The 26,927-nt window shown below is 36.4% G+C and overlaps 1 protein-coding gene across 7 annotated transcripts in view; it reads right to left on the reverse strand.

Moving 5' to 3' along the window:
• The window catches only part of FYN (FYN proto-oncogene, Src family tyrosine kinase), a 108,689-nt gene that overhangs the window by 3,780 nt on the left and 77,982 nt on the right, over positions 1-26,927 (reverse strand). For 5 of the 7 annotated variants that reach the window (XM_083350066.1, XM_083350063.1, XM_083350065.1 and 2 more), the window contains 9 exons: positions 25,131-25,388; positions 23,317-23,413; positions 20,807-20,905; positions 19,497-19,600; positions 18,813-18,962; positions 10,855-11,019; positions 8,490-8,669; positions 3,988-4,064; positions 3,742-3,895 (listed from right to left, as the gene is read on the reverse strand). In XM_083350066.1, coding sequence (XP_083206192.1) covers positions 3,742-3,895; positions 3,988-4,064; positions 8,490-8,669; positions 10,855-11,019; positions 18,813-18,962; positions 19,497-19,600; positions 20,807-20,905; positions 23,317-23,413; positions 25,131-25,377 — 1,273 coding nt within the window. In that variant the 5' untranslated portion in view covers positions 25,378-25,388. Of the gene's footprint in view, positions 1-3,741; positions 3,896-3,987; positions 4,065-8,489; positions 8,670-10,276; positions 10,433-10,854; positions 11,020-18,812; positions 18,963-19,496; positions 19,601-20,806; positions 20,906-23,316; positions 23,414-25,130; positions 25,389-26,927 lie in introns of all 7 variants that reach the window. The other 2 variants (XM_083350068.1, XM_083350069.1) reach the window with 2 other exon arrangements.

The following is a 26,927-nucleotide window of genomic DNA, read 5'->3' on the forward strand; positions in this document are numbered from 1 at the left end:
CTGTCTGAATTCTAAAGTACCAGAGCACTTTAGCTTCTTCATTTTCTATTACTTGGTTTATTTTGTGATACCAACAATTGTTGCTTGCAGGCAAATGATATTTATTGCAGATATTCCAATGCACCATTGTTGCTATGCTATATGCTGTTGTTTGCAATCAGTCTATGTGATCTTCTTGCAGCAGCTAATTATGTGGGTATTATTAGTATTATTTTGCATTGTGGTCGGTAAAGTAATAAGTATCACTTTGTTTTAAGTGAGTCAACAATTAAACCTGGGTTTCTGTTCTGCTAGAGAATTTAGCTTTGTCCCAATTATAAAAGAAGATTTGAAAGAGGAAAGCAGAAAAATGTTGATACACCTAGGAGCAGGAAACCAATTAATTTTGATAAAAACACTATGATCTGCTGGAACACTTGAGTAAAATGCTTACTTAACATTCAGGAGGTACTAGTGACTGATATTTTTCAATATTACAAACTATTCACATGATATCAAAGATACATGTCTATTGGCTTAGGTGATTTGCGGTTCTAATACCTGGAAAAAACATACATCATTATCAAGAGTAATTTTTCAAAGAATGAATACAAAGATTTATACAATTCCTAGGTAAAATGATCTGCAAAGCTGTTTGAATTTGCATTGTTTCAAATTTGAAACAATTTGACAAAACAAAGTTCTTTTCAAATTAAAAATGGTTTATCTTGGGTGTGAAACAATTGCTTCGAGCATGAAATGGGAAGTAGTCCTTGATTTATGACTGTTTAACAGTGGTCCTAATTATGACAACTACAATATGGATGATAAGGCCTATAAAGCACGTCTGGCCATCGTAAAATGCTCCATCCTCCCCGCCTCCCCCCATCACACAATCATGATCTGGGTGCTTGGCTAGGTATTGTTTGCATTTATGACTGGTTGCCAACCTCCCCTAACATGTGATTGCCATTTGCAATCTTTTCTGCTGGCCTCCCCAAGAAAATCAACAGGAAGAAGGGAAAATTCTCCAATGGGCTGCTGAAATGGAGCTCAGAAGATCTGAGTTTTGTTCCTGCAGCACTTCAAAGGGATTCCCTTCCATGCAGCTCTTTAGCTCTGTCTGCTTAATGACCTGGGTAACTGCTTAACAACTGCAGTAGTGCCAGGATTGTGGTCATTGAATGAAGCAGTCATGTGGGCATCTCGCTTAATGACTACTTTGCTCATAGCTGAAATTCTGGTCCCAGTTGTGTTTATAAGTCAAGGATTACCGGTACTTTGAACATTTTGAAAGAAAGGTTCTCTTAAGCAGAAAACTTTTCTAAAATGCTTTGAAGCAGAAGTCTTCAAACTTGGCCTTTTTATGACTTGTGGACTTCGACTCCCAGAATTCCTCAGCCAGGCACGCTGGGAGTCGAAGTCCACAAATCATAAAAGGGCCAAGTTTGAAGACCCCTGCTTTAAAGATTTCAAAACCTGCTCGAAACCTGTTTTTATGTTCAAAATGGTTTATTTCATTTGTCAAAATGGCCATTTTGAATTCAAAATACTTTGAATGATCTTACTGACTGGCTTTAACTGAAGTTACTAGAAAACCACGTCTGTCCTACAGCTATATTAGCGCAATAGAAACCAAGTAATATGTGTAGAGACCATCCAAATAAGCATTTGAGAAAGCTTGTCTCCATTTATGCTAAATCTTCCTGTTTTATTAAACAAAATTATCAATTTGCCATTTCACACACAGAACAAAATAACAACAACCCAAGTATATCCTCCTTTGTGTTTGTAAATATTAAAGTTACTATAAGCAACAGGAGAAACCTGTTAGAAATATTCCCCCCAAAAGATACCGTATTTTCCGGCATATAAGACGACTGGGCGTATAAAACGACCCCCCAACTTTTGAGATGATTTTCAAGATTTTTTGTCTTATATGCCGGAAAATCAGCGAGCCTGGGAAGGCACGCCCTCCCCTCTCACAGTGGAGGAAGCAGGGCAGGCTGGCGTCCTGCTTCCTCCACAGTGAGAGGGGAAGGTGTCCCTTCCCGGGCTCGCTGATTTTCCGGCGTATAAGACGACTGGGCGTATAAGACGACCCACCAACTTTTGAGATGATTTTCATGGGTTAAAAAGTCGTCTTATACACCGGAAAATACGGTAATTTCTTCATAGCTTAAATTAACACAAAGAAATTCTAAGCACCTAACACACAGCAGATCCTCAGAATATATCCAATATCCCCTTTTTTAGCTAACTCCAGCTATTTCTGCACTCACTGAAAACTCCATTAACTATTTTGTGTTATACAAACACATAGCCTTTCAATACTTTAACCCTTCAATCCTACCTGTACAACTTTTTAGCCTTTCTATGAAACATCTAGAAATATTTTAACATGACTTGATCACTTATTATCAAATTTGGGATAGGACAGGGTACTGAAGATAGAATTCAGAAATTGCTTTTATTTGCCAATGTACATCCGTCTCTTGCTTATGATTTATGGGAAATAATGTTGATAATCCTATTAGTTCTCAACTTACAGTCAGCATAGCTGTTAGAAATCAATAGAAAAAGAATCAGACTGAACTCAAAATTTTATGTCCTGCAAATTAACTGGGGATGGATATCTTAACACCATCTGCTTCCTTTACTAATTTCTTCAGAGATCCAAGAAAGCTTTTGGGGGATGGAAGAGGCAGGAAGTCAGCCCAATTAATGTCAAGTACACAATACTGGTAAGAAAAAAGAAAAGTCTGTTTTTGAAATTCAGCCTTCAACTCTTCACAGGGGTGAGCACTTCCTGTCTCTAGAAGAACTGCCAGCCTGCATCAGATTTTCCCAGCCAGTCTTCAGTTCCTGCATGTCAAAACCCTACAGGAACACTAACCAGTTAGATAAACAATCAGTCCTCTAGCTGCGCCCCAGTGGAAAATCTACGTGATGGAGTCATGGAAAAAGGAGGAGGGAGAATGCATGCCAGAGTCTGTAGAATTAAGATACCAAGAGCAGCAAAAAAGCATTTGATTGCTATATTTTAAATATAAAGAACATATTTAGAGAAACTCTTACTTCTTAAATGTGGTCTATACTATACGAAGACTAAACTAAAAATGTAACTATGGCTGTCTCTAATATACCTAGATAGTTTTTCAACCTGATTACAGTTTTCACCATGAAAAGATTTCCTATTACATACTGTACGGGTGAATTTTCTAGAATGCAATCAATGCATTTTAACTTTATTTTAATAGGAAATCACTTAGTTCCATTTGTGGAAGTAATAATTGACCAATAACTTATGAAGACCTATTAAAAATAATTAGGATACTCATTTTTTTTTTAAAAAATGAAGTCACTGTGAGATAACATCTATTCCAAGATGTGTCCAAAGGCAGCAGATATTTTTTAAAGGGGTTCCACCCATTTACAGAAATTACTGATCAGAAAAGGTGGTAATAAATTATTTATCTTGCTTAAATGTTTGGAGTTATTTGTTTTAAACATTTGGAGTTATTAAGCTGTTCGAATTGCAATCTCTCTCGCTGAAGACTGCTATTATTTCCAAACTTGCCAGAGAGGTGATACGTACCTTTGCTATCCAGTGGACTTGGCAATAACAATTCCTTATCTCAAAAATTAAATGCAGATTACATTTAAAACAAGTATGCATCAGAAAGCCACGACTTGGGGGCATGTCTTTCTGCACATAATATTCACAACTATAACAATGGTTATATTGGCCACTCATCCTACCTTGTCTGGCTGTGTATTCATTGTCTTCAATTAATCTTGCTAATCCAAAGTCAGCAATTTTGCATATTAGACCATTCCCCACCAGGATGTTTGCAGAACGCAGATCTCTGTGTATATAATTCATTCGCTCTATATAAGCCATGCCTGCAGCAACCTGTTTAATTCACAATACATGACATACGCTAGTTAATAAATACAACTTACTTTCACATTCATACCTTGGATTAATGACACATTCATATTTACCTGTGCTGCCATGTCTACCAGATTTGGCAATTTCAGAGCTCTTCCTTCTCCATCTTTTAGGAAATCTAGCAAGCTTCCTGCAATACAAATAAAAATAAGTTCTTAAATAATATTTCTTTCAAAATAGTTAAAATTTACATTCTTAAATGATGATGATAATGATAACAACAACAATAATAATAGAAATTTGCTCTTCCCAAGCAATGGGGATTAAGGGAAAGCTAGAAATTTATTCCATTATCAAAGGAACTCCAAACCATTTCTCCTTGTTTTTTATTTTTCCCAAAATCTCGTTTTTCTAATGTTGTGTTAATAATTTTTTAGCCATTCTTCATATACAAATATAATTCAGTTTTAAAATCAGCAATGATTTACAGTCTATCAAAATAATTTTATGGATCATAACTCTGGAAAACCTGTGCTACATATTTATTTATACTTTGCATTTGTCTCCAAAGATTAAAATCACACAAGTCATGGAAAAAGTCAGGTTAATATAAAATTCAACCTATTGAATTCTAGATTTAATATATCATCCCACTTCAGAGGTAAGAACATGTTTGATAATGGGGCAAAACTTTTTTATTTGTTTTGGGACTAGCAATAGATAACAGGAAGTGATATAGTGGTATGGGTGATGCCTGAATTTCTAGGAATATGTGTTAAGAGATTAGGGGGTTTTGGTGATTAAAGCTGAAGACACTTTAAATACACTTGGAGTAATTCTTAACTTCTGGCAACTGTCTGGAAAGTCCCTGAAGTTTTCTTGGCAACATTTTTGGAAGTGGTTTTTCATTTATCTTCTTCCTAAGGCTGAGATAACCCAAGTCACTCAGCTGGATGTAAGAAAGGACCAGAATCCACACTTTCTATTTACTAGCTTGGCACCTTTAACCAGACCATTCATCTGGTTCTCTCTTCTGCTACCCCCTCTCCGTTTGCATACAACAGGGAAATTTTGTGTGTTGATGATCTCCTGCCAAAAACACTATTGCAATTTCTCCTGGCTTAAGGAATTACAAGGGATTCACTACTGATAGAAAAGAGCAGAAAATGTTACCCTTTGTCTAAAGCGCCATTAGATGCAGGCTTAAGTTCCACATAACTCTGGATTCAGGTCCTTTCCCCCTCCAATATAGTTATTCTACCCCTAAACAAAAATAATTCTCTATAATGCAGAGCAGAAGGGATAATGTTCCTGGAAAACTGATTTACTGAAGTAAATACCAAGTGAAAAAAAAAGTACATTTGGTAATATCAGTTTGCATAAGGCAAGCACAACAAAAAGGAATCCTTCTGAGGACAAACAAAGCATTCTATATTATTATTTAAAGAAGCAGCAGTGCCCAGTCATGAGTAAATCATTAAAAGGAACTCTCCCCACCACTTTATCATGTGCACAGAACTTTTGTTTAGATGATATATTTAAAGAGTAAGTTCAGAATGCTTACTTAAGCATTTCTGGAGGGAGAAAGTAGTCACACAGCAATGCTGAGCTCAGCAAATCCATGAAGCCAGGAAATAATTACTTTAGGATGTGGAAATCAATAACCCTTGCCATTTAAGGGAGAGTAAGATGCAATAATAATATATAAACATTTTAAGATATTGTGATAACAGCCTGGTATAAATCAGAAGAGTAGAAAAGAAAAGGGACCATCTTGAGATATTTCTGTGAAAGTTAATCACAAAGCTATAAAAAACGAAGGAAGTAAAAAACATAATAGTTGTGGATATTCTCAGAAAAATACCGAAATGTGAAATTACTGGGAAATTCTGGTATTGTCTGGAAAGGCCTTAACTATTCTATCTGGATCATGTCAATAATTTCCAAAAAATTCATTTTTAGTGTCTGTGGATTAGATACCTTGGATACCATTCAGTCCCCTCTAATCTTTGTCACTCCAGTCAAAGAGACAATGCTAACTTTTGAAGTTCAAATCATGGGTATTGTGAGAATTTGGATACAGGAGGCAAACAGTTATGACCACAGGAATTTATGGATATTTAATTAAGGTTCTTGTCCAACATAAACTTCTAAGTAATATATGAGGGAATGTTCAATCCTTTTACTCACACAAACTTTTTTGTTCAGAATCATTATAAAACCATCAATGTTCAGAAAAAGGAATGCAATATATTGAATACCAGATCACTCAAAATATAAAAAAAACACTAAAAAAAGAAAAACAAAAATTGCTCTAAAAAGTTCTGAGTGATCTTAAACGATACAGATAACTGAGTCACTAACGTGAAGATACAATTAAAATACATAAAGAAAGCACTTTCTTTTCAACCATTTAAAATTGGATGTAAAACGGTTGAAAAGAAAGTGCTTTCTTTATGTATTTTAATTGTATCTTCACGTTAGTGACTCAGTTTCTTTTCAACCATTTAAAATTCAATATACTCAGCTACGGGCCAGGTGGAAAGAAGATCAGAAAAATGGTTTTACAATGACTGATGAAAATCTGATGAAGCAAATTAGAAATCAGGGTCCAGCACATATCAAACGGATATATCTTGCATTGATAGAGATTGACTCAGAAACAGAGCTTGTTAAGGATTGTATGATAAAATGGGCCCAAAATATTCAGGAAGTTATCACAATGGACACGTGGGAAAAGATTTGGGTGAGGAACGTGAAATTTACACAAGCTCAAAATTTAAGAGAGAACTTTTATAAAATGTTTTATAGATGGCATCTAGATCCTAAAAAGCTTGCAAGTATGTATCCGAATTATCAGCCAAAATGCTGGAGATGTGGTGATGAAGATGCAACATATTTTCACGTATGGTGGACTTGTAAAAAGGTTAAGGCCTTCTGGATAAAAATTTGGTGGAATATGCAGAAGATCTTCAAGCAAAGGATAAAGTTTTGTCCGCAATTTTTCTTGTTGGGAATAATTACGGATGCTACGGTTGTGGACACTAAATTGATGTTAAATTTAATTACGGCAGCAAGACTTTTGATAGGTCAGTATTGGAAGAAAGAGGAACTGCCGACCATAGAAGAGTGGACTTTAAAGGTCTCCGACCTGGCAGAGATGGCGAAGATTTCGGCCTATTTGAAAGATCACTCGCAAGAACGTTATATTATGGAATGGAGAAAATGGATTGAATTTATCCAGAACAAGTATAGGGTCAGGAAGTTTCATGTAGCATTTGAATAAGTCTTCTTTTTTTTTCTTTTTCTATTTTAGCTTTTATATATATATATATAATATTACTAAGGTTTGTTTTATCCTATATAAGCTAGAGAGTGATGGATTTTAGAGTTTATGGTTGTTAGTATATGGTTGTTTATGATTGTTTTTTTTATATATATACCTTGTATTTAGCTCTGGGAAGTCGGGGGGGGGGGAGGGGGGGAGGGGGGAGAGGGAGGGGGGAGGGAGAGGGGAGGGGGAGGGGGGATTGTTAAAGATAAACTGTATGTTAAAACTTTTTAATAAAAAAAATAAAAAATAAAATTGGATATAAAACAAACAAAATCTCGGCTAGATTTTTACCCAGAATGAAGCATAAGAAGGAAGATGCAAATGAAAGGATTTTATAAAGGAATAAACCAGGTTTTGGATATTGCAGCTCAAACAGATTTTATATTGTCTTTCAGTAAGCAACTAAAATGGGCATGAAGAAACAGAGGTAGTTTTAATTCTTTGGTGGCAGTAAAACCTTTTGTGTAGTTGGGGAGATCTTTCTAGTATTACAAGGAAATCTTAATTCTTTGTTCCTTACCTTTTTTTACCTTATCAGTAATTTCTATGATATTATGTTCCCTCTTCCTACTCTAACACCATAAATATTACACCCCAATGGTTCTTAAGAGTTGGAAAGAATTCTAGAGGCAATGTGGCATGTTGTAATGCCTTATCATCTCACTATATTTGACATAGAACACTTTGTCAAAAAATATCTGCTTTTTAAATTGATATGGGAACATACAGGGCTTTTTTTGTCATAGAACGCTCAGAACGGAGTTCCGGCACCTTTTTTGGATGGAACCTTGTAGGGTAGGCAAGGCGGGTTGTATGACATGTGTGAGTTCCGGCACCTTTTTATTTTACAAAAAAAAAGCACTGGGAACATACATGCTATTTACAAAGATTTTATAGGTTTGATGGCAAGAAATCTAGTTAAGAGAAAGGTGTAATCATAGGTAAGACTTGATATTTAATGAAATTATATTAAGTGATCAATTTCTGTATGCTGCAAAAGCATTTTATGCTATCCACTTTTTAGTTCACCAATTACATTTTAAAAGGGAAAGAATTCTAGAAGTCGTGCCCTACATGCTTTCTCTACATTGTTTAATTATATTGCAGTGGTTTGAGGGTTTGGGTTTTCATTTATGCATTACTATTTATTTTCTGTTTTACTGCTAACTGCCAAGAGTCAATTGGCATAAACATTGTATAATTAATTAAATACAAGATAGCCTAATAGCACAGTTAATTTGCATTCTGCAATCTATTGAGTACACATGCTTCTTATCTTACCTTTACCCATATATTCTGTGACAATGTAGATGGGTTCTTCTGATACCACAGCATAAAGTTGGACCAGTTTGTCATGCTTCAGCTTTTTCATGATCTGGGCTTCTTCCAGGAATGATTCTGGTGACATAGTGCCAGGCTTCAATGTCTTTATTGCCACCTTAGTGTTCCCATTCCAAGTACCTAGTACCAGATGGATAGATAAATAAATTTTACACATGCCCGACTGAGAGCTAAACTACAGAATGTTATTTGTAGATATTACAGCAGTCTTTCCCAATCTTATATTCTCCAAATGCGTTGCCTTTAAACCAGGGGTCCCCAACCCCTAGTCCGTGGACCGGCACTGGTCCCCGCATGCCAGCGAGCGGGCCACACAAACAAGCAAAGCTCCATCCTTGGGATGCTGGCAGTACTGAAAACCACACACATACATTTGGTCTGCGGAAAAACCTTTCTCCATGGCACCAGTCCCTGGTGCCCAAAAGGTTGGGGATCTCTGCTTTAAACTGTCAGAATTCTTAGCCACAGTTCTGAAGAGCACCAAATTAGGGAAGACTGCTGTGATATGAAAAATGAGTTGGAAAAATTAATCTGTAAGTGTTACATATAAGAAGCAGTGAGCACTAATGCAGCTGCAGAACACTGGTGATCCAACTACTTTAATTTAGGTTCATCCTCTACAGTCGAAAGAGGAATGACAAACATGAAAAACCTGTCTTAATGACTTAGCTCATTGGGTGACATAGAACAAGGTACTTGAGGCAAATGCATTTCACAAAGCTATTGCCCAGCCAAGATACAGCACCAAGCTCCTGGGGGATGGGGTAGGGTGGGGTGAATGAATTCACCTTGATTAGAAAGTGAACAAATTTATTGGGCTGAAATGTATTGATAAATATTCTTCTGCTAGAATTGCTCTCTTTTATTTTGGAAAGTCATTATAAAGAAACCTCTTTCTACTGGAGAAAGCCTGCACATAGGGTCAAAGCAACACACAACATACTATTCTTTACAATATAAATAATAGTAAAACATGAAGGTAAGGATCCCATGGACTCTTGTCAAACTAATTCTCCTGTGAACTAGAAATTATGAGGATGCCAATGAATAAGTAAATTCATATATCAGCTAAAAAAATTCTTGTGATTTTATCTGTCTACAGCTCATAACTGTTTAATTTTGTAATCATCGATGGAACTATTGTCATTAATATTCCAAAACTGGAACCTTTTATTTTTAAGGGAGGAAAAAAAGATCGAAAGCTAGACAAATGTTAACATAATGAATTCATTTTCACATATACTGTAGAGTTGAAAATTCTCATACTAAAAGAAATCTATAGCCATGTGGCTCAGCTACTTATTAGTAATTAGCAAAAGGCTGTCCCAATAATTGGAACATATGAAAGCTATTTTGCTATAGGGGAAAGGTAAAGAGTGAGCCCAGAAAATTGCCCTGTTTGAGATTAAATCTTCATTACTATATCAAAAGGATTTGCATCCCAAATAACAAGATACTTTATTTGGTCTCATAAACGCTAACAAGAGCTCCAAGAAATGAACCAACACACAATAATGGTGTGGACTATACCCAATCTTGGACCATATAAATAATAGTGAAACTTGGGACTTGGAAACCTCCAGTTCTAGAATCAACAATGCATTTTTTTTACAATATAACACAGATATATAACAATATACTGTTATATACTGTGCTTGTGTGGCCTAGAAAGTCTTCTGATGGCTTTAAGCATCCATCCCAAACCAGAACAGTTTTCGCTGCCTTACCACTCCACACTTCAGCGAAACAGCCCTGACCCAGCTTCTTTTCCAGAAACAATGAATCTCGTGCAACTTCCCATGCATCCTTAGCCAATCCGACAGTTTGTGGAGTATAATTCGATGCAATCACAGTTAAGTTAAAACATAAACCATCAGCTTTCTCTACAGAAAAGGAAATTAATAAAAGAAATACTTATAATTCATAGAGTAATTGCATGCACAGGAAAAGATGGAAGGTGCTTTTTCCCCTCATTAGTTATTTGTGTTCAGTAGTAGTTCGATTCTAGATAGTAGGCTCATAGTAAATTTTTGCATAGCTATCTGATTAATGTACTTGAAAACTGAAGGCAGCTTGTCAAAATTAGCAAGTAAACTCAGGAAGCCCATTGCATTATCTGTCTTTTTATCATTTTTTTAAAAAAAATGATAATTTTTCAGAGAAGACCATATTACTCTAGGTAATGGAAGACATCTGCTCTTCCTGATACTGATCCCTATTGCTTTTGCTTCCACCTTCCATCTTCCACACCTGTCCCCAATAGCTGGGGGCTGAGTAAATAAGTTAAAATATTGTCTCAGCATACCCATCCATACTTCCCCAAACTGCCCATTTCCCAGTCTCTTGATCAACTGTAGTGATTCTCGTGGAATTTCCCAGACATCTTTGGTTTTGACAGACAGGTCAGTAAGCCTTGGCATTCCTTTATGACAAGGGACTACTAAGCGGCAGCAAAGGCCCGCAGCTCTCTCTGATGAAGGAGAAGTAAAGCACAGGGAAAGAAAAGGGTAACAAACATCAAACAAACATAGCAAGCACAGAAGAAAAGAACAAACAAAAATAGTGCTAGTGAACAAGTTAAAATGTCTGTTAGTAGCATTCCAAAATAAGCTTGATGCTTAATCATCCTGCATACCACCGGAGGTGAGAACCGCTTCCATCCTTTTGGAAGACTATGAAAACTTGGCTTTGCTGGTTTGCCTAGGGCCCCCAGGGGGCGCTCTCACCACTGGAAGTGGCTGACAGGATAAGAAGACCTCATCCCCGTCTCATCTGTATCTCAGCTCTGGTTTCAGTATAGTTTTCAAATCTTAAATCTGTGCAGTTTTAATGTTTTAGTATTTTAATTAACTTGTTAATTAAAAATTAATTTGTAAACCACCCAGAGTCACCTTATAGGGGAGATGGGTGGTATAAGTACTTAATTAATAAATAAAAAGTAAACCCCTAAAATTTGTACTTCTATTCATTCTGAGGCCTCTGATGAATGCTTTCTTTGGTTTCCGCCAAACATGACTTTTGGTACTGTGGTCAAATAAGTCTATTTCTGCCTTAGCTATCCAGAGTACGTTGTTCCATAAATCTCGTTCTTTGTTATGCCGAAACCGTGCCTACCCCATTGCCGGCAATGGAAAAAAAGTCATGATACGTTGCGACACATCACGTGACGTTGAGAGTTTGACATCCCTGTTCTAGACAGTAGAATGATTGACAGCTAACTGTTTGGCAATCTTTTAAAATTCCTTCCCAAATCCATTGACATATACTATATTTTTCCATCCATAAGATGCACCCTTGTATAAGATGCTCTGGCATGCAAGTTTCTCTGCACCGATCAGCTGTTTGGTGGAGTGCCAAACAGCTCAGCTGGCAAATCCAGAAATTCGGCCTGCCGATGATCTTGCCCCATCCCCCCTCCTGTTAGTGGCAAGCCCACAGGGGCTTGACACTTGCAACAGGCTGCATGGCAACCCACACAGGCATGCCCTGGGCTGCAGAGGTTACCATTATTTTCCGTGTATAAGATGCTGCACTTGTATAAGATGCACCTGATTTTTGAACAGGGTGTTTGCAGGAAAAAATAGCGTCTTATACACGGAAAAATACTGTATAATCTTCTTTCTGAATGTCTCAGAGAGCTCTTTTGATTTAGGCATAGCAATCTCACACACTTCAACAACAAAAAGCAATTCATCTAAAAGAGGTTTAAATAAGACTGGTTTCTCCCAAAGCCTCTCTCATAATGTTGTTTATCTACATGTGAAATTAGCAATTATGTTTATTTAAATTACACAATGGAGTACAAAATGTAAATGATTAATGTATGTGTTATATCCTCTTCCTCTATCAATATTATTGAAATGAAGATCAAATACCTATACGTTGAAATATGTTTAGAAAGGGGGAAAAATTCAGTAGGGTGTACTTTTTCCCATTACTATACATACTATATATGTTAAATGTTGCTAAGTAGGCACTATGCAAAAATGAAGGATGGTCACAGGGATTATATCAGTAGAAATGGAAGTTTTAAATCAGGAATGTTAAAGTTACACTTAAACTAAAATTTACTCAATCGACTCCTTAGGAATAAATGTACTCTTTCCTACATCTTTGGTTGTTTTTTTTAAAAAAGAAGTAATATTGAACAAACATCAAAGACACAAAGCACTGAAATGGCAGATTTTTAAAGTATTTTTTTAAAATCTAGGAAAAGGCAGGGTGCCAGTCACTGTTGTTCAGGAATATATGGATATCAGACAGTTATTTCCAAGAAATGGAAAAAATAGTGTATATCTTCACATAATATAAAGAGACAGTACTTTCAAGTTTGTTCTGTAGGCTCCATATTGAGCTAAATATTGCAAATGGAGCAAAAATATGGAAAAGCAGATTTGATGTATCAGGAGCCAAATATATTGGCAAGTTCTGGAAGCCTGTATATTATATACACCCAACTGGCTACTTCAGTCCTGGATTCAGTTAATACATGGAGATCCTACTCCTACTGTCTAGTGCTTTTCTTGTCACAGCATAAGAATAATTTCTGACACAGAATCTGTTGTTTGAGAATAACTGTTTCTGATATTCCAAACTATTGGCTGGGATCAACATGCATAGAAAAGTATTCACTGAAATTGGTGAACATTTGGAGGAGAAAGATTAGGTTTTTGTCATTTACTAGAAGATACAGGGAGGACGTCAGCTAGAGTAAACCACAGAGGCTAAAAAGCATAGGAAATCCTTTGAAGGGAGTCTTAGATACAAGTAGTTTGCGTATCTATTTCCAATATTTTTATTCTATTCTCTCATTTTTCAGTATGGTTTAGATAAAAAGTTGGTAGCATTCAACAAGCAAATAAAAAAGCATCTGTTCAAAAAGCCACCATCTATCAATCTGAATTTTTGAAGATTACTGAATTGAAAAGACATAAACAAAATAGAAAGGTTTTCATCTGACACCAAAAAGAATTCAGACTTGGCATCAGGTGAATGCATCGTATAATCTGAACTTCACAATCAGTGAGGCTTTTCTTTCTTGTCTGATGAATCCAAAGAAATTTTTTTAACAAAGATTATGACAGCTACAAGGTTCACGTTTGATTCAGTTTTATAGATTTAAGTTACTGGTTTTAACTGTGTCTGGATTAAACTTGGAGCCACCAACACAGTTGCTTTGTGTTGTTAGCATTTGTATTTTGATGGCAGTTCAACTACTGCCATCACAATAAGCTGTTTTGGAAATATGTAGGGCACATCATATATTCTAATAAAATATTAAGGTAGCCCGAGGCTACTGCTTTCTTATTTCATTGTTGTACCCTTCCCCAATTTCCCAGAAGAGACTTGATGTTTGCTAGAGATTCTATAGGCAGATTTATCCTATCTCTTCTACTGTACTGTGACTAAATAAAGGATTCTTAGCCTTCCTATTCTTTTTGGTAACAAGACCCAAGCATTCTCTTTTTTTCCAAATTGGACTAAGGCATGACAGAATTATTTTTATCACACCTACCATGAGATTAATGAATGCTAAAACCTGGTTAGGGTAACAGAAGCAGAGTCATAACATAAGTCTTAGATACTGTGGCATGTTTCTGAGCATGTTCAAATCATCTTGGGCCCAGTATGAACTTTTAACACTATTATCCTAAAATGTTTTTATTCATTACTGTGGTCTGAATGCTTCAATAGGAACAAAACAATCTCTCAGTCAAGTCAACCTAAGTCTCTCTGTTTTTTTCATGATATATGAAGAAGTTTTAAGAGGGCAGGGGAAAGGAAAGCTGGTGATGATTTACTAAGGTAGAAATAATAATAATAATAATAATAATAATAATAATAATAATAATAATAATAATAATAATAATAATAATAAGAAGAAGAAGAAGAAGAAGAAGAAGAAGAAGAAGAAGAAGAAGAAGTTGGAAGGGACCTTGGAGGTCATCTAGTCCAACCCCCTGCTCAGGCAGGAAACCCTCTACCATTTCAGGCAAATGGCTGTCCAGTCTCTTCTTAAAAACCTCCAGTGTTGGAGCATTCACCACCTCTGGAGGCAGGTTGTTCCACTGGTTAATTGTTCTAACTGTCAGGAAGTTTCTCCTTAGTTCTAGGTTGCTTCTCTCCTTGACTAGTTTCCATCCGTTGCTTCTTGTCCTGCTTTCAGGTGCTTTGGAGAATAGCTTGACTCCCTCTTCTTTGTGGCAGCCCCTGAGATATTGGAAAACTGCTATCATGTCACCCCTCACCCTTCTCTTCGTTAAACTACACATACCCAATTCCAGCAACCGTTCCCTATATGTTTTAGCCTCCAGTCCCCCAATCATCTTTGTTGCTCTTCTCTGTACCCTTTCTAGAGTCTCGACATCTTTTTTACATCGTGGTGACCAAAACTGGATGCAGTATTCCAGGTGTGGCCTTACCAAAGCATTGTAAAGTGGTATTAGTACTTCACTTGATCTTGATTCTATCCCTCTGTTAATACAGCCTAGCACTGTGTTGGCTTTTTTGGCAGCTGCAGCACACTGCTGGCTCATATTGAAGTGATTGTCTACTAGGACTCCGAGATCCCTCTCACAGTTACTACTATTGAGCAAGGTACCACCTATACTATACCTGTGCATTTCATTTTTCCTGCCTAAATGTAGAACCTTACTTTTTTCACCATAGAATTTCATTTTGTTATAGCGCCCAGTGTTCGAGTCTGTCCAGATCCTCCTGTATTTTAAGCCTGTCTTCTGGAGTATTGGCTATTCCTGCCAGCTTGGTGTCGTCTGCAAATTTGATGAATTCCCCATCTATCCCCTCATCCAAATCGTTAATGAAGATATTGAAGAGCACTGGGCCCAGAACAGAGCCCAGAGATGAAGCAGAAAGCAATCAATGGCTGACACTAAGATTTTATTTTCTGAAAATGAAATCCTGCTTCTTTTGTAGAGCACCTCTGTAAAAAACAGCTGGAATGGCATAAAGCAAATACACAATTGGTAAAACACCATCGGTTTTTGTCAGGATCTTACCTGATGATGTAATTGGCCATGACCAAAATACCCTCAACAGGCCCATCATTAATTTTGTCTCCTATTCACTCACTGTTCTCTGGCAATTATGGATTGCTTGATAAAACTTTCAGGCAAATCTCTAGATTGGCATTCTGGATTCTGATATCCTCTAGAGCAGGGGTCCCCAACCCCCAGTCCATAGACTGGTACCGGGCCGCGGAATGCCAGCAACCGGGCCGCACAAACAAGCAAAGCCCCATTTGCGAGATGCAGGCAGCACACAAAACCAGGCCCCCTCTGATCCACGTAAAACCATTCTCCACGTAACCGGTCCCTGGTGCCCGGTTGGGGACCTCTGCTCTAGAAATACTGCTAGGAAATTACATATTTTGCTATCTGAACAAGTGGATGGTACCAGGCTGATAAAGATAGATCCAGAATGATACTCCTGGAGAAGCATATACCTTTTAAGTAGCAATTTGTCCAACTAGTAACAAAAATATGTCATGGATTACTTCCAATATTATGGCAATAGAAAAAAAATGAGATAAAAAAAGAAATTATTAGACGTGGAAAGATGCAAGTGGGCAGAATACATGGAAGCATAATAGCTCTATCTTTGATGCAATAGAGAGCAAGGAGACAACATCTGAAAGTTTCATGCAGTATTAATTAATGTATTAAACAATAGATGAAGCATGAATGTATAAATACATTCTAGTTAGCATGCATCCTTGGGCGAGCAAAAAGAGAAGAATGTTTAAATGTGCCTGAATATAGGCAAATGAATATTGAATAATGTTACTAAAAAGATAAAATAGTTCAAAAATATTGCTAAACTCATTAACTTCTAAAACAATTTAAAAAACGGTTTAAATATTGAACATTCTTAGAATAAGTAAATATATTTCTAAGTATCTGGAATGTTAAGAACTTTGCACAGAATATTGTATGCATGCACACAATAACACACGACCGTTCTAAGACATAAGAAGGCTATTTTTTAAAAAAACAAATTGTCCTAGAAACATGCATTTTTACTTATTTTACAACAGTGGATAAGAGTAGATAGTAATTAGCCAATTAATACCGCCTACATTCAGTGAAATGAGGAGGACAAGATTCCCCCCCCCCTAGCATGCTATGTGTTCTCAGAAGTGTTTAGGAACCTTTTAATTGGAAGAGGGCAATTAGAGTCTTTCAGGGGAAGGAGCAATTTTGTTAAATGAAAAGAAGTCTATTTGCAAGAAACTGGATATCTCCCAGTGCTAGAATAAAAACTATGGATTACTGCTCAAGATACAGGAAGTATAAATGCATTTATTATCCACAACTGTCTAAAACAATTAAGAGTGTAGTTTTATAATTTGTTTACATGTAACCCCTACTAGTATCAAAATTTGCTCACTAGATGAAGAAAAAAATTAGGTGTTTCTAGGAATGTGGTTTGTTGTTGTTTTTTTTTAACCTAAAAACAATTCTAAAAACAATTACAGTCCGCTCTGTAATTTTAATGTGCCATATACTACCTTTGGTACAGTGGGACAGGCTAAAAACTAGGAGACTATGAATTGCAGTCCCATTGGGCCACGCTGGTCAATCACTTTCTTTTAGCTCAAGGAAGAAGCTAGTGGCAAATGACTTCCAAAAAACCTTACCAGGAAAACTGCAAAGATTAATCTAGGCTGTTGTTGTGAGTCAACAATTACACAAATGCACACACACACACACACACACAAAACTCAGCAACAAAACAACAGAACCATCTTTGCATAAATACAAGACTAAGTATGGTTGAATCTTAGCCATATCAAGCAATGAGCATGAACTAAAGGCTTTCTATTTCAGCACTGTTTATAGCCCTAGCTGTCAAATAGAGGAAAAGGGAGAAATATAATAGTTGTGGAATGCTTGTGCTAAATTGTACAAGATGTACTCAATCAGAATATACAAGTATAATGAGGTGATGATGAGGGTCACTGGAAGGAAGGAGGAATGTTCTGTCACTTACTTATAAGGTGGCATGAGCTGACAAGAGCAATTTCTTCTATCCGATCCTGATTTGTTTACTGTCAGCTTCAATCCCAGCATTGCAGAGAATGAGGGAACGGCTGTTAGGTGCATAATTTCTTAACAGAAATATGCGAACAACTACACAAAATTCAAGGCCAGATCCTGAAGCTAAAACTCAAATACTTTGGCCACCCAATGAGAAGGAAGGACTCACTGGAGAAGAGCCTAATGCTGGGAAAGATTGAGGGCAATAGAAGAAGGGGACGACAGAGAATGAGGTGGATGGATGGAGTCACTGAAGCAGTAGGCGTGAGCTTAAATGGACTCCAGAAGATGGTAGAGGTCAGGAAGGCCTGAAGGAATGTTGTCCATAGGGCCGCGATGAGTCGGACACGACTTCGCAGCTAACAACAACAACAACAACACAAAATTCAAGAACTAAGCAAGTGATTAGGCCAGGTCAAGTATCCCGATGATAGGTGAATGGAGATTTCTCTTAAGTGCCATAAGTTATAGCAAAAAGGCCTACAAATTCCAGCATCATTAAAGTCAAGATTACTAAGATGACTAATTAGAGTTAAACCTAGGGATAAAATGTATGCATCCGTTAAAAAAATCAGAATGTATCTTTTCTAGGAAAAAGATTTCTATTTCCCAAGAAAGACTAAAATTGTGTGGCAGAATTTTGGGATGGAGGGGAGACAAATTAATTTTATCGGAAATAGAAGGGAAGCCACAGAGATATTTAAAAACTCAATACTATAATAAGGACTCCCTCACTTTTTTAGTTTCACGAGTTTATGCCTTCAAGCCCTCAGAGTTCTAAAATTTAGTTTAAGATGTTAACATGAAAGCAGTGGTGAATTTTGGGAAATCCAGTATCAAGATGTGACTATAAGAAACCAATTTATGCATTATATTAATAGATTACCCAAAATGTACTTTTCAGATAAAGTGGTTTATACTGAAAAACCATGCAATTATCAAAAAATGGCTAATGAAGCTTATGTTGTACAGAAATGCTCTGAGGTTTATATAATGAAAGTCGTATTTTAAAATGGTGAATCTTTATGTGTTCTGATAATATAAGAGATTCATCTATCTCCAAACTAAAGACCAAAAGATAAAAGAAGAGTCTTATTTAATTAAGACTTTCTATTTAACAAAAGTTAATAGGGAGGCGTTATATCAGTAGTAGGTTTATTTTAAGGAGGCTGAATTTATTTAACAACTGAATTTTCAAGGTTACCTGAATAATGCTGAACAAGTTGTTGAAGAGTTTCAAACTGTGCCCTGGTTGTAATATAATATCCTCCACTGTCAAGCTTACGGATTTTATAATGTTTGACATGATCACCTTTCATATCATCCCAATCACGAATGGACAATGAATAGGCACCTATAATAAGAAAAGTAAAAGATACATGTAAATAAAAAAAATAGAATATTCTAACCAGAAATAATTTAAATTATTTTGGTAGCACGTTACTATAAAAATGGAGTATCCAGTATAATTTTTTGAATTTAAGGAAAGCAGGAAAGGCCTTTTTAAAGGCACAACATTTAACAGTAATTCTGAACTGCTCAAAAATTTAGAGGACCTTTTAAAATTCTTTATTCTTCATTATATACAGCTATATTCAGAATTAGATCTCCTTACCATCGTTTGCAACTTTCAATTTTCAGAGCAGAATTTGAAAAATAAGCACTTCTGAAAAGTCAACTCAAAAGTTAGACGCTATTTTTCTTTATGTAAGACACAATCACACCCAGCACAGATTCTATAAACTGAATGTGATGTTTATCTAATAGGTTCTGTTGAATTTAAATTATTATGAAAAAAATAATCTGTTTATGGTATTTTTTGTTTCATCTGAGCATGTCTCATTACCTTCACCGATGCTTTTACTCTGCTTTTTAATGAAAACATTACCTTTGGTGGTTTCACTTTCACGAATCAAGAAGGTTCCGCGTGGATTTCCAAAGGACAGTAGCTGCCTCTCAGCATCTTTTCGTCCAAGTTTCCCAAAGTACCATCTGAACAAACATGCCAGAAACAAAAGGTTTCAAACTGGAAGCGGACTTGTTTTTTTAAGGATATAAAACAATTAAGCTTACGTAAAGACCATCTGTGAAGATCATTCAAGTTTTTCTTGTATCTTCAGCACACTTACATACAGACTTATCCCAGCAGTAAAGCATTGATATCTAATAATTATGTACAAGCAGAAGGGAGCCAATTACTAATAATGATTCCTGAGACATGATGAGCACATAAAAGGTTGGCAACTGTAGTCAGATTAATTTGCACACTGATAGGCATACTCTGAATCAGAGATGTCAAACTTGCGACATCACATGATGTTGCGCGACGTTATCAGGACAGTTTCGCCATTGCCGCCAATGGGGTGGGCACGGCTTCTACGTGACGCATCCAGCCCATGGGCCGGCAGTTTGACACCCCTGCTCTGAATAGTCCATTGACAATTGATTACGTATGATCATGTAATCCTAATCACAATTTAATGTAAAGCACTGCACAGCAGAATCCAATGCAAAAAAGTATTTCTGATAAATTATAGAAAAAAATATCTCTTTTTTTTGCCTTGCACATGTATACATAACCCGAACTAGACTGTTGTTTCTCTGTGTCATATATGTGGGTATATGCATAATTCTGTATTTATTTATTGTCATATTTATGCAGCGTATATCGGAGGTGGTGACCCTGAATGCAATGAAATTTCATTTTAATGTATGCCAATTAGTGTACATTCAAACTGACAATAAAGTTATTATTTTATTCTGTTCTATTCTAGATAGCATTGTAGGTCTAGGAGTTCATGTTTATTCAAATAATGTCTTTAGAAAGGCTTCAATATTTCCTTTAGTGTTCATATTTAAAAACTGAAATAATAAATGTTGTTCCATCTGCCTTTATTATGAATTGAGCTCCGGCCAGTTAACTAAAATAAAACCTTCACAATCTCAGTATGCTTAAACCCAGTACACGAGAAAGGTTACATTTCTAAACCAGAAGATTCTGAATATTTCTACTCTGATCTGGTAAAAGCTAGCTCAGTTTTCCCCCCATCTTTCTTTTAATGACCCAAGTATTTAGCGAGTATAGTTGAAAAAGGAAGCTAAGGTAATGTGTAATTCCTTGAAAGTCACCACAGTTTCAACTTCTCTCTATCCAAAACAATCGTATTTTTTTTTATTTTTATTTTTTAAAATACATACTCTTCTGCTTGGATGGAGTCAACTGGAGCCACATAATTACTGGGAATATAACCAGTTTCTCCAGTAGTCAGGGATCGGGCTTCCCACCAGTCTCCTTCCCTGCAAAGCAAGAGTTAGAAAAAAACAGAACATTGTTTTAAAGATAGCCATCATAATTTGCCTACCTTGGTCCTGGTTCAGTAAAGGACTCCATCCTTTTTGAGCATTCATAATTAAAGAAACAGACAATGGAATGCATTTTTCTTTTGTTACTATTGCCTAGAAATTCCACTAGATGGAGATCTTTTATAACAGCCATAAGCACTGCAGTTTGTGCCATGTTATAACAGAGATTCATTCAGAAAACAGAGAAAGCAAGCATTAACTGGTATTACTGTGTTTGTACAGTTTGCTTCCATGTTAAAAGAATGTATCAGTGTGGGTGGATTCCACAGCTCTGTTGAAAAAAATGCATGCTTGTGAACTTCATTGACTTTCAAACTACTGCACTCTAAAATGACTGACAAAAGACTGAAAATGTTTAAAGTTGAACTTTAAAAAAGAAACTAGAATAAAAAAAAAGATCCAGCACAACATGGGAAAAAATGATTAGACATCCTTTGGGTATTTTTGCCAATATACATATGGATAACTTTACTACATTCAATATCCCCAATAAAAACTAAAATTAATTGTATACAATGTACTCTTATGTACATCTGGATAGCCCAACTGCAGATTTAGAAAACTGTAATAAAATTGCTTATTATTCAATTATGTTATCTTTATCTTCATCAGGACCATTTGAGGCATAATGAAAATCAGATATTAAATGAAAATTTAAGCAAAATATGATTATGAACATGCTATTCTTCTTAAAGTAAATTTTATTTCAACCAGCAATGATATTTAGCCACAAAGAATCGCAGAATATTCCACAAATTACCTTGTTTTTTATTTCAGTTTTATAATCCTTTGGAAAGATATTGTTTTGATTTACAGAATCTTTGTTAATATTGCAAGGATGGAATTGCCATTAAATACATGAAAAGCACATGATGCATTTAAGGAATATTTTAAAACTGTAGGTTTTTAAAATAAATATTTAAAGTATTTAAAATAAACACTGAATTTCTAGAAAGACTGATTCTTAAAGGCCAAGTTTTCAGTACTTCTACATTTATTTTAATTGTCATTCTGGGACAGAAATATTAATCCTAGACAGTAAAGGCCAGCTAAAAGATGAGAGATGGAAGGTTCAGATTATTCCTCTTCATAGACGTCCGTAATTAACTACAATAGCATCAAAACAACAAAACATTAGATCATAAAATCTATTTGAGGCATGGAGTTTGCATCATGATGCAGATTTTGTCAGCCCCATCTCTGGAATGTCAGATTCTTTCTGTTCTACGATCAATCAATCAGTATATTTATAACCAATGACCAACGAAGTTCATTGTACAATATTGGATGATGTGCTTTATAGTGCATTCAGCAACTCAGTTCCAAAGCTCTTCTCATCAATTGTAGAAATAATGTAAGGGTGAACATCTCTTGCCTTTTGTTCTGATGGTAGCATACAATTTAGATGAATGGCAATAAATTTAAAAAGACATGAAGATGTGGGGAGCAAATTAATTTAACTCCTTTCCCCCACTCCCATGTTATCCGTCCCTCTTTACATACATCAGACATCTACAATATTACTGGTTTTATTTATTTATAAGATATCTACTCAGATATTCACTGATAAACAGTAACAGTGATTACTGTCATCAGAGTAACAGTAGCTCTTTACATAATTAACAAGTAACTATTTTCTCTCCTCTTTTATTAGCTTAAACAATCTGTAATCTAAATGTCCTGCCTGATATGAAATGTCTCTCAATGGCAGAAATTAGCTCTGTATAATCTTCAATTACTTTAATTCAGCTTACATTTGTCACAATAATAACCTATGTTCTTTCTTAAAAAGTTATAAATTGAAACCGATGACCCTAATATGATACGTTACAGGTAGTCCTCGACTTACAGTCATTTGTTTAGTGATTGTTTAAAGTTACAAAAGCACTGAAAAAGTGACTTACAACCATTTTTCACACTTATGACTTTTGCAGCATCTCCATGGTCATGTTAAAAAATATGGATGCTTAGCAACTGGCATGTATTTATGACTGTCATATCCCAGGGTAATATGATCACCTTTTGCGACTTTCTGACAAGTAAACTCAATGGGGAAGCCAGGGTCATATGATCACCTTTTGCGACTTTCTGACAAGTAAACTCAATGGGGAAGCCAGATTCACTTAATAACCTTGTACTAAAACAACTGTGGCAAGAATGGTCACAAAACGCACTTAACTATCTTGCTTAGCAATGGAAATTTTGGGCTCAATTGTGGTCGTAAGTCAAGGAGTACCTGTACACATTTTAAAAATTCATATACACAGGAATTTAATATATCATTTCTATCTAGGGAACAAACCATCTAGGCATTAAAAAGTAAATATATAGTAAACAGAACTTACGAATTGTTAAGTATTTGGAATTTTTCTCCTTTATGAAAACTTAAATCATCTTCTGTTCTTGCTTCGTAATCATATAGAGCTACAAAAAGAGTTACGCCTATAGAAAGAGAGTAAAATTGAATGCAACTTTTACAAATCAGAGTGTTTTTTTAAAAAAAATTATTTCATTTTTTTCATAATGGAAGATAAATTTTAACCTCTCATTTTATTTTTTATACAGCATTTTGCATAGGAAGCCCAAAACATTTGGTTATATACATACTACCTAAATTCTAATATTATCTTTTTCTAAACTGCTTTGTATGTATTATCTTTGATCAATGTTGTCCAGCAGGACTGGAGATTCTAATGTGGTTTGCAGGGCACCAGTGTGCCAGTGGATATTTTTTTGGTGCTGGGTCAGGCTCATCATTTATTTAGTGTATTAAACAAATTTATTACTACCATATCTGTGAGGCTCTTTGCCTCCCCCATTTGAATTAATAAATCGTATCTTAGCATGCTGCAAGCTAAACTGACAACTTCTAGGAGTATATTTATTTCCAAGAACACAACTTAATAATGAGTTCACAAGCATCATAAGCACACCACATCATTAGATGCCCATGTAATATAAATCTAAGAAACAAACAACATCTCTCTGTTCTGGATATCTATGGGAATAGTATCATACACCATACAAAATAATAATATGGTTGGTTTGGCTTTGGCATTGTATGTTGCAGGAGCATACTGTGATTTGTGATTTGTAAATCATGGTTAATGGCTTAGTGTATTGGCCTGCTTGTGTCACACCACAACTTATTGTGCTGGGTTAATGCATACACTGATATTTTATTTAGGACTATCTATTAATTTTATAAGGGATGCAGTTGCTCAGTGGGTTAGGATGTTGAGCTTGTCGATCAGAAGGTCAGCAGTTTGGCGGGTCGAATCCCGAGTGCCATGTAACAGAGTGAACGAGCGGCTGTTACTCGTCCCAGCTTCTGCCAACCTAGCAGTTCGAAAGCACGTAAAAATGCAAGTAGAAAAATAGGGACCACTACGGTGAGAAGGTAACAGCGTTCCGTGCGCCTTTGGCATCTAGTCATGCCGGCCATGACCACGGAGACGTCCTCGGACAAGCGCTGGCTCTTCGGCTTTGAAACGGAGATGAGCACCGGCCCTTAGAGTCAGAAACGACTAGCACGCATGTGTGGGGGAACCTTTACCTTATTAATTTTATGGCTGGTATCAGCAACAAACATAATGCACCTCTTATGCTGCTTCAGAAGTTATAGAAAATTAAACCTTACATCTAGAAGAATATATATATACTGCTCAAAAAAATAAAGGGAACACTTAAACAACACAATGTACTGTATTTAATAGTAGGATGTCTTATCTTGTGTTCCCTTTATTTTTTGAGATGTGTGTGTGTGTGTGATATATCTATATCTATATCTATCTATCTATCTATCTATCTATCTATCTATCTATCTATCTCTTAATTTTCAAAAGTTGTGTGAGAACTGATTCTGTAAGAATGTTGGGCTTGGTATATTAAACATACATGATGAGAAAATAATATCTACTAAACCTATATGACTGAATTTTGTCAATAGAGTAACAAACAATAATGTCAGAGTATGAATAGTAAGTATGTGCATATCTGAATTCATGCACTGGCAAACCCTGATAATTCTTTCATCAAGTACAAGAAATATGTCTGAGATAAAGGCAAAGGGATTTAAAGATTTAAATACACTTATTGAGGAACATAAACATGCTTTAGGAAAGGAATGGATTCAGTTGCTCTTGTTGCTGTTATTCACCTGTTCCTCCTCTTGTACGCAATGTACCAGTATGTGATGAAGAATTAACACCACCGAAGACCGTCAATCCTTGTCCTCCAGCTGTGGGAAAATTGTTGTAGTTTGGAATTGAAGTCACACCAAAAGTTGGGTAATGCTGGGGGGTAGGATCTGTTCCATAGCGATAACCTGAACTCTGGTTTAAACTACCATCCCTCTCGTCGGTCAGTTTTGTTGCTTCTTTATCCTTACATTGCACACAGCCCATTATCTAAAATCCTGCAAAAATTAAAATAAAATATACAGTATGATGCTTATACATTTCAACTAAAGCATACAACACATGCATATTCAGGAGTGATAGAATTAGAGTCATGGGGGTGGGGGGAATACCTAGGCATCCAATTGCTAAAATCAGGCTAACTTTTATTGGGGTGAATTCTAATAAAAAAAAATCTTGGACTACAGAGATAGCGTTTGAACTTCAAATTGTAAGTATGAAAGGATATCACATTTCTGTGGGGCTAAATATACCAGTTCAGTTTATGCCAACTCCATTCTTGCTGCCATGAGGGCAAAAGTGGATATTTTATCAGTGCCATTTATGGCTTCGGATATTAATGTTATTAATATTATTTGACATGTTCAAAAGGCAGGGAATCATAGATTTCATACGCTGTACAATACACTGGAAAAAACCTTCACACCTTACAGGCTTTCTATGCTCATGTTGTTGACAATGGTATTATTTTCTTTGTTCTTGTTGTTAGCTGCAAAGTCGTGTTCGACCCATCGCGACCCTATGGACAACATTCCTCCAGGCCTTCCTGTCCTCTACCATCTTCTGGAGTCCATTTAAGCTCACGCCTACTGCTTCAGTGACTCCATCCAGCCACCTCATTCTCTGTCGTCCCTTTCTTCTATTGCCCTCAACCTTTCCCAGCGTTAGGCTCTTGTCCAGTGAGTGCTTCCTTCTCATTAGGTGGCCAAAGTATTTGAGTTTTAGCTTCAGGATCTGGCCTTCTAAAGAGCAGTCAGAGTTCATCTCCTCTAGGACTGACCGGTTTGATCGCCTTGCAGTCCAAGGGACTTGCAGGAGTCTTCTCCAGCACCATAGCTCAAAGGCCTCAATTCTTTGGCGGTCGGCCTTTCTTATGGTCCAACTTTCACTGCCATACATTGCAAATGGGAAGACCATAGCCTTGACTATACGCACTTTTGTTGACAGGGTGATGTCTCATCTTCCAGCGTCATATCGTTTTGCCTTTTGTCATACTGTCCATAGGGTTTTCATGGCAAAGATAGTGGAGTGGGTTGCCATTTCCTTCTCCAGTGGATCACGTTTTGTCAGAACTCTCTGCTATGACGTGTCCGTCTTGGGTGGCCCTGCACGGCATAGCTCATAGCTTCATTGAATTACGCAAGCCACTTCGCCAGGACAAGGCAGTAATCCATGAAGGGGTATTTTTTCTTTAGGAACTGATAAATCTAAAAGCTAGTGCGTATGGCAGACAGTAATTTTATAGAGTGTGGAACCCTGACCTCTTGACCCTGTAGCTGAACTCTGAAGATGGGTAGTTAGAATTTCTTCACCTGCTCTTCCTCCTCACTAAGTTTTCCTCTTCGCACTCCTGTTTGCTCACTCTGGTCATGAACTCCTAACCAGTTTGGCCTTTTCCAAGAGAGCTGGATGAGACTGAGCTGTTGGCTGGGAAAGAAATATTTACCTAGTGCCTGTCTCCTGATGAGTGAGGCAGAGGCAGCCTTAGCCCCTTCCCTTGTGACTTTGTGCTCAGCAAGCAAACATCAGCCAAGAAA

This window comes from Vipera ursinii (assembly GCF_947247035.1).
Source record: "Vipera ursinii genome assembly, chromosome: 1".
Lineage (NCBI taxonomy): Eukaryota > Metazoa > Chordata > Lepidosauria > Squamata > Viperidae > Vipera > Vipera ursinii.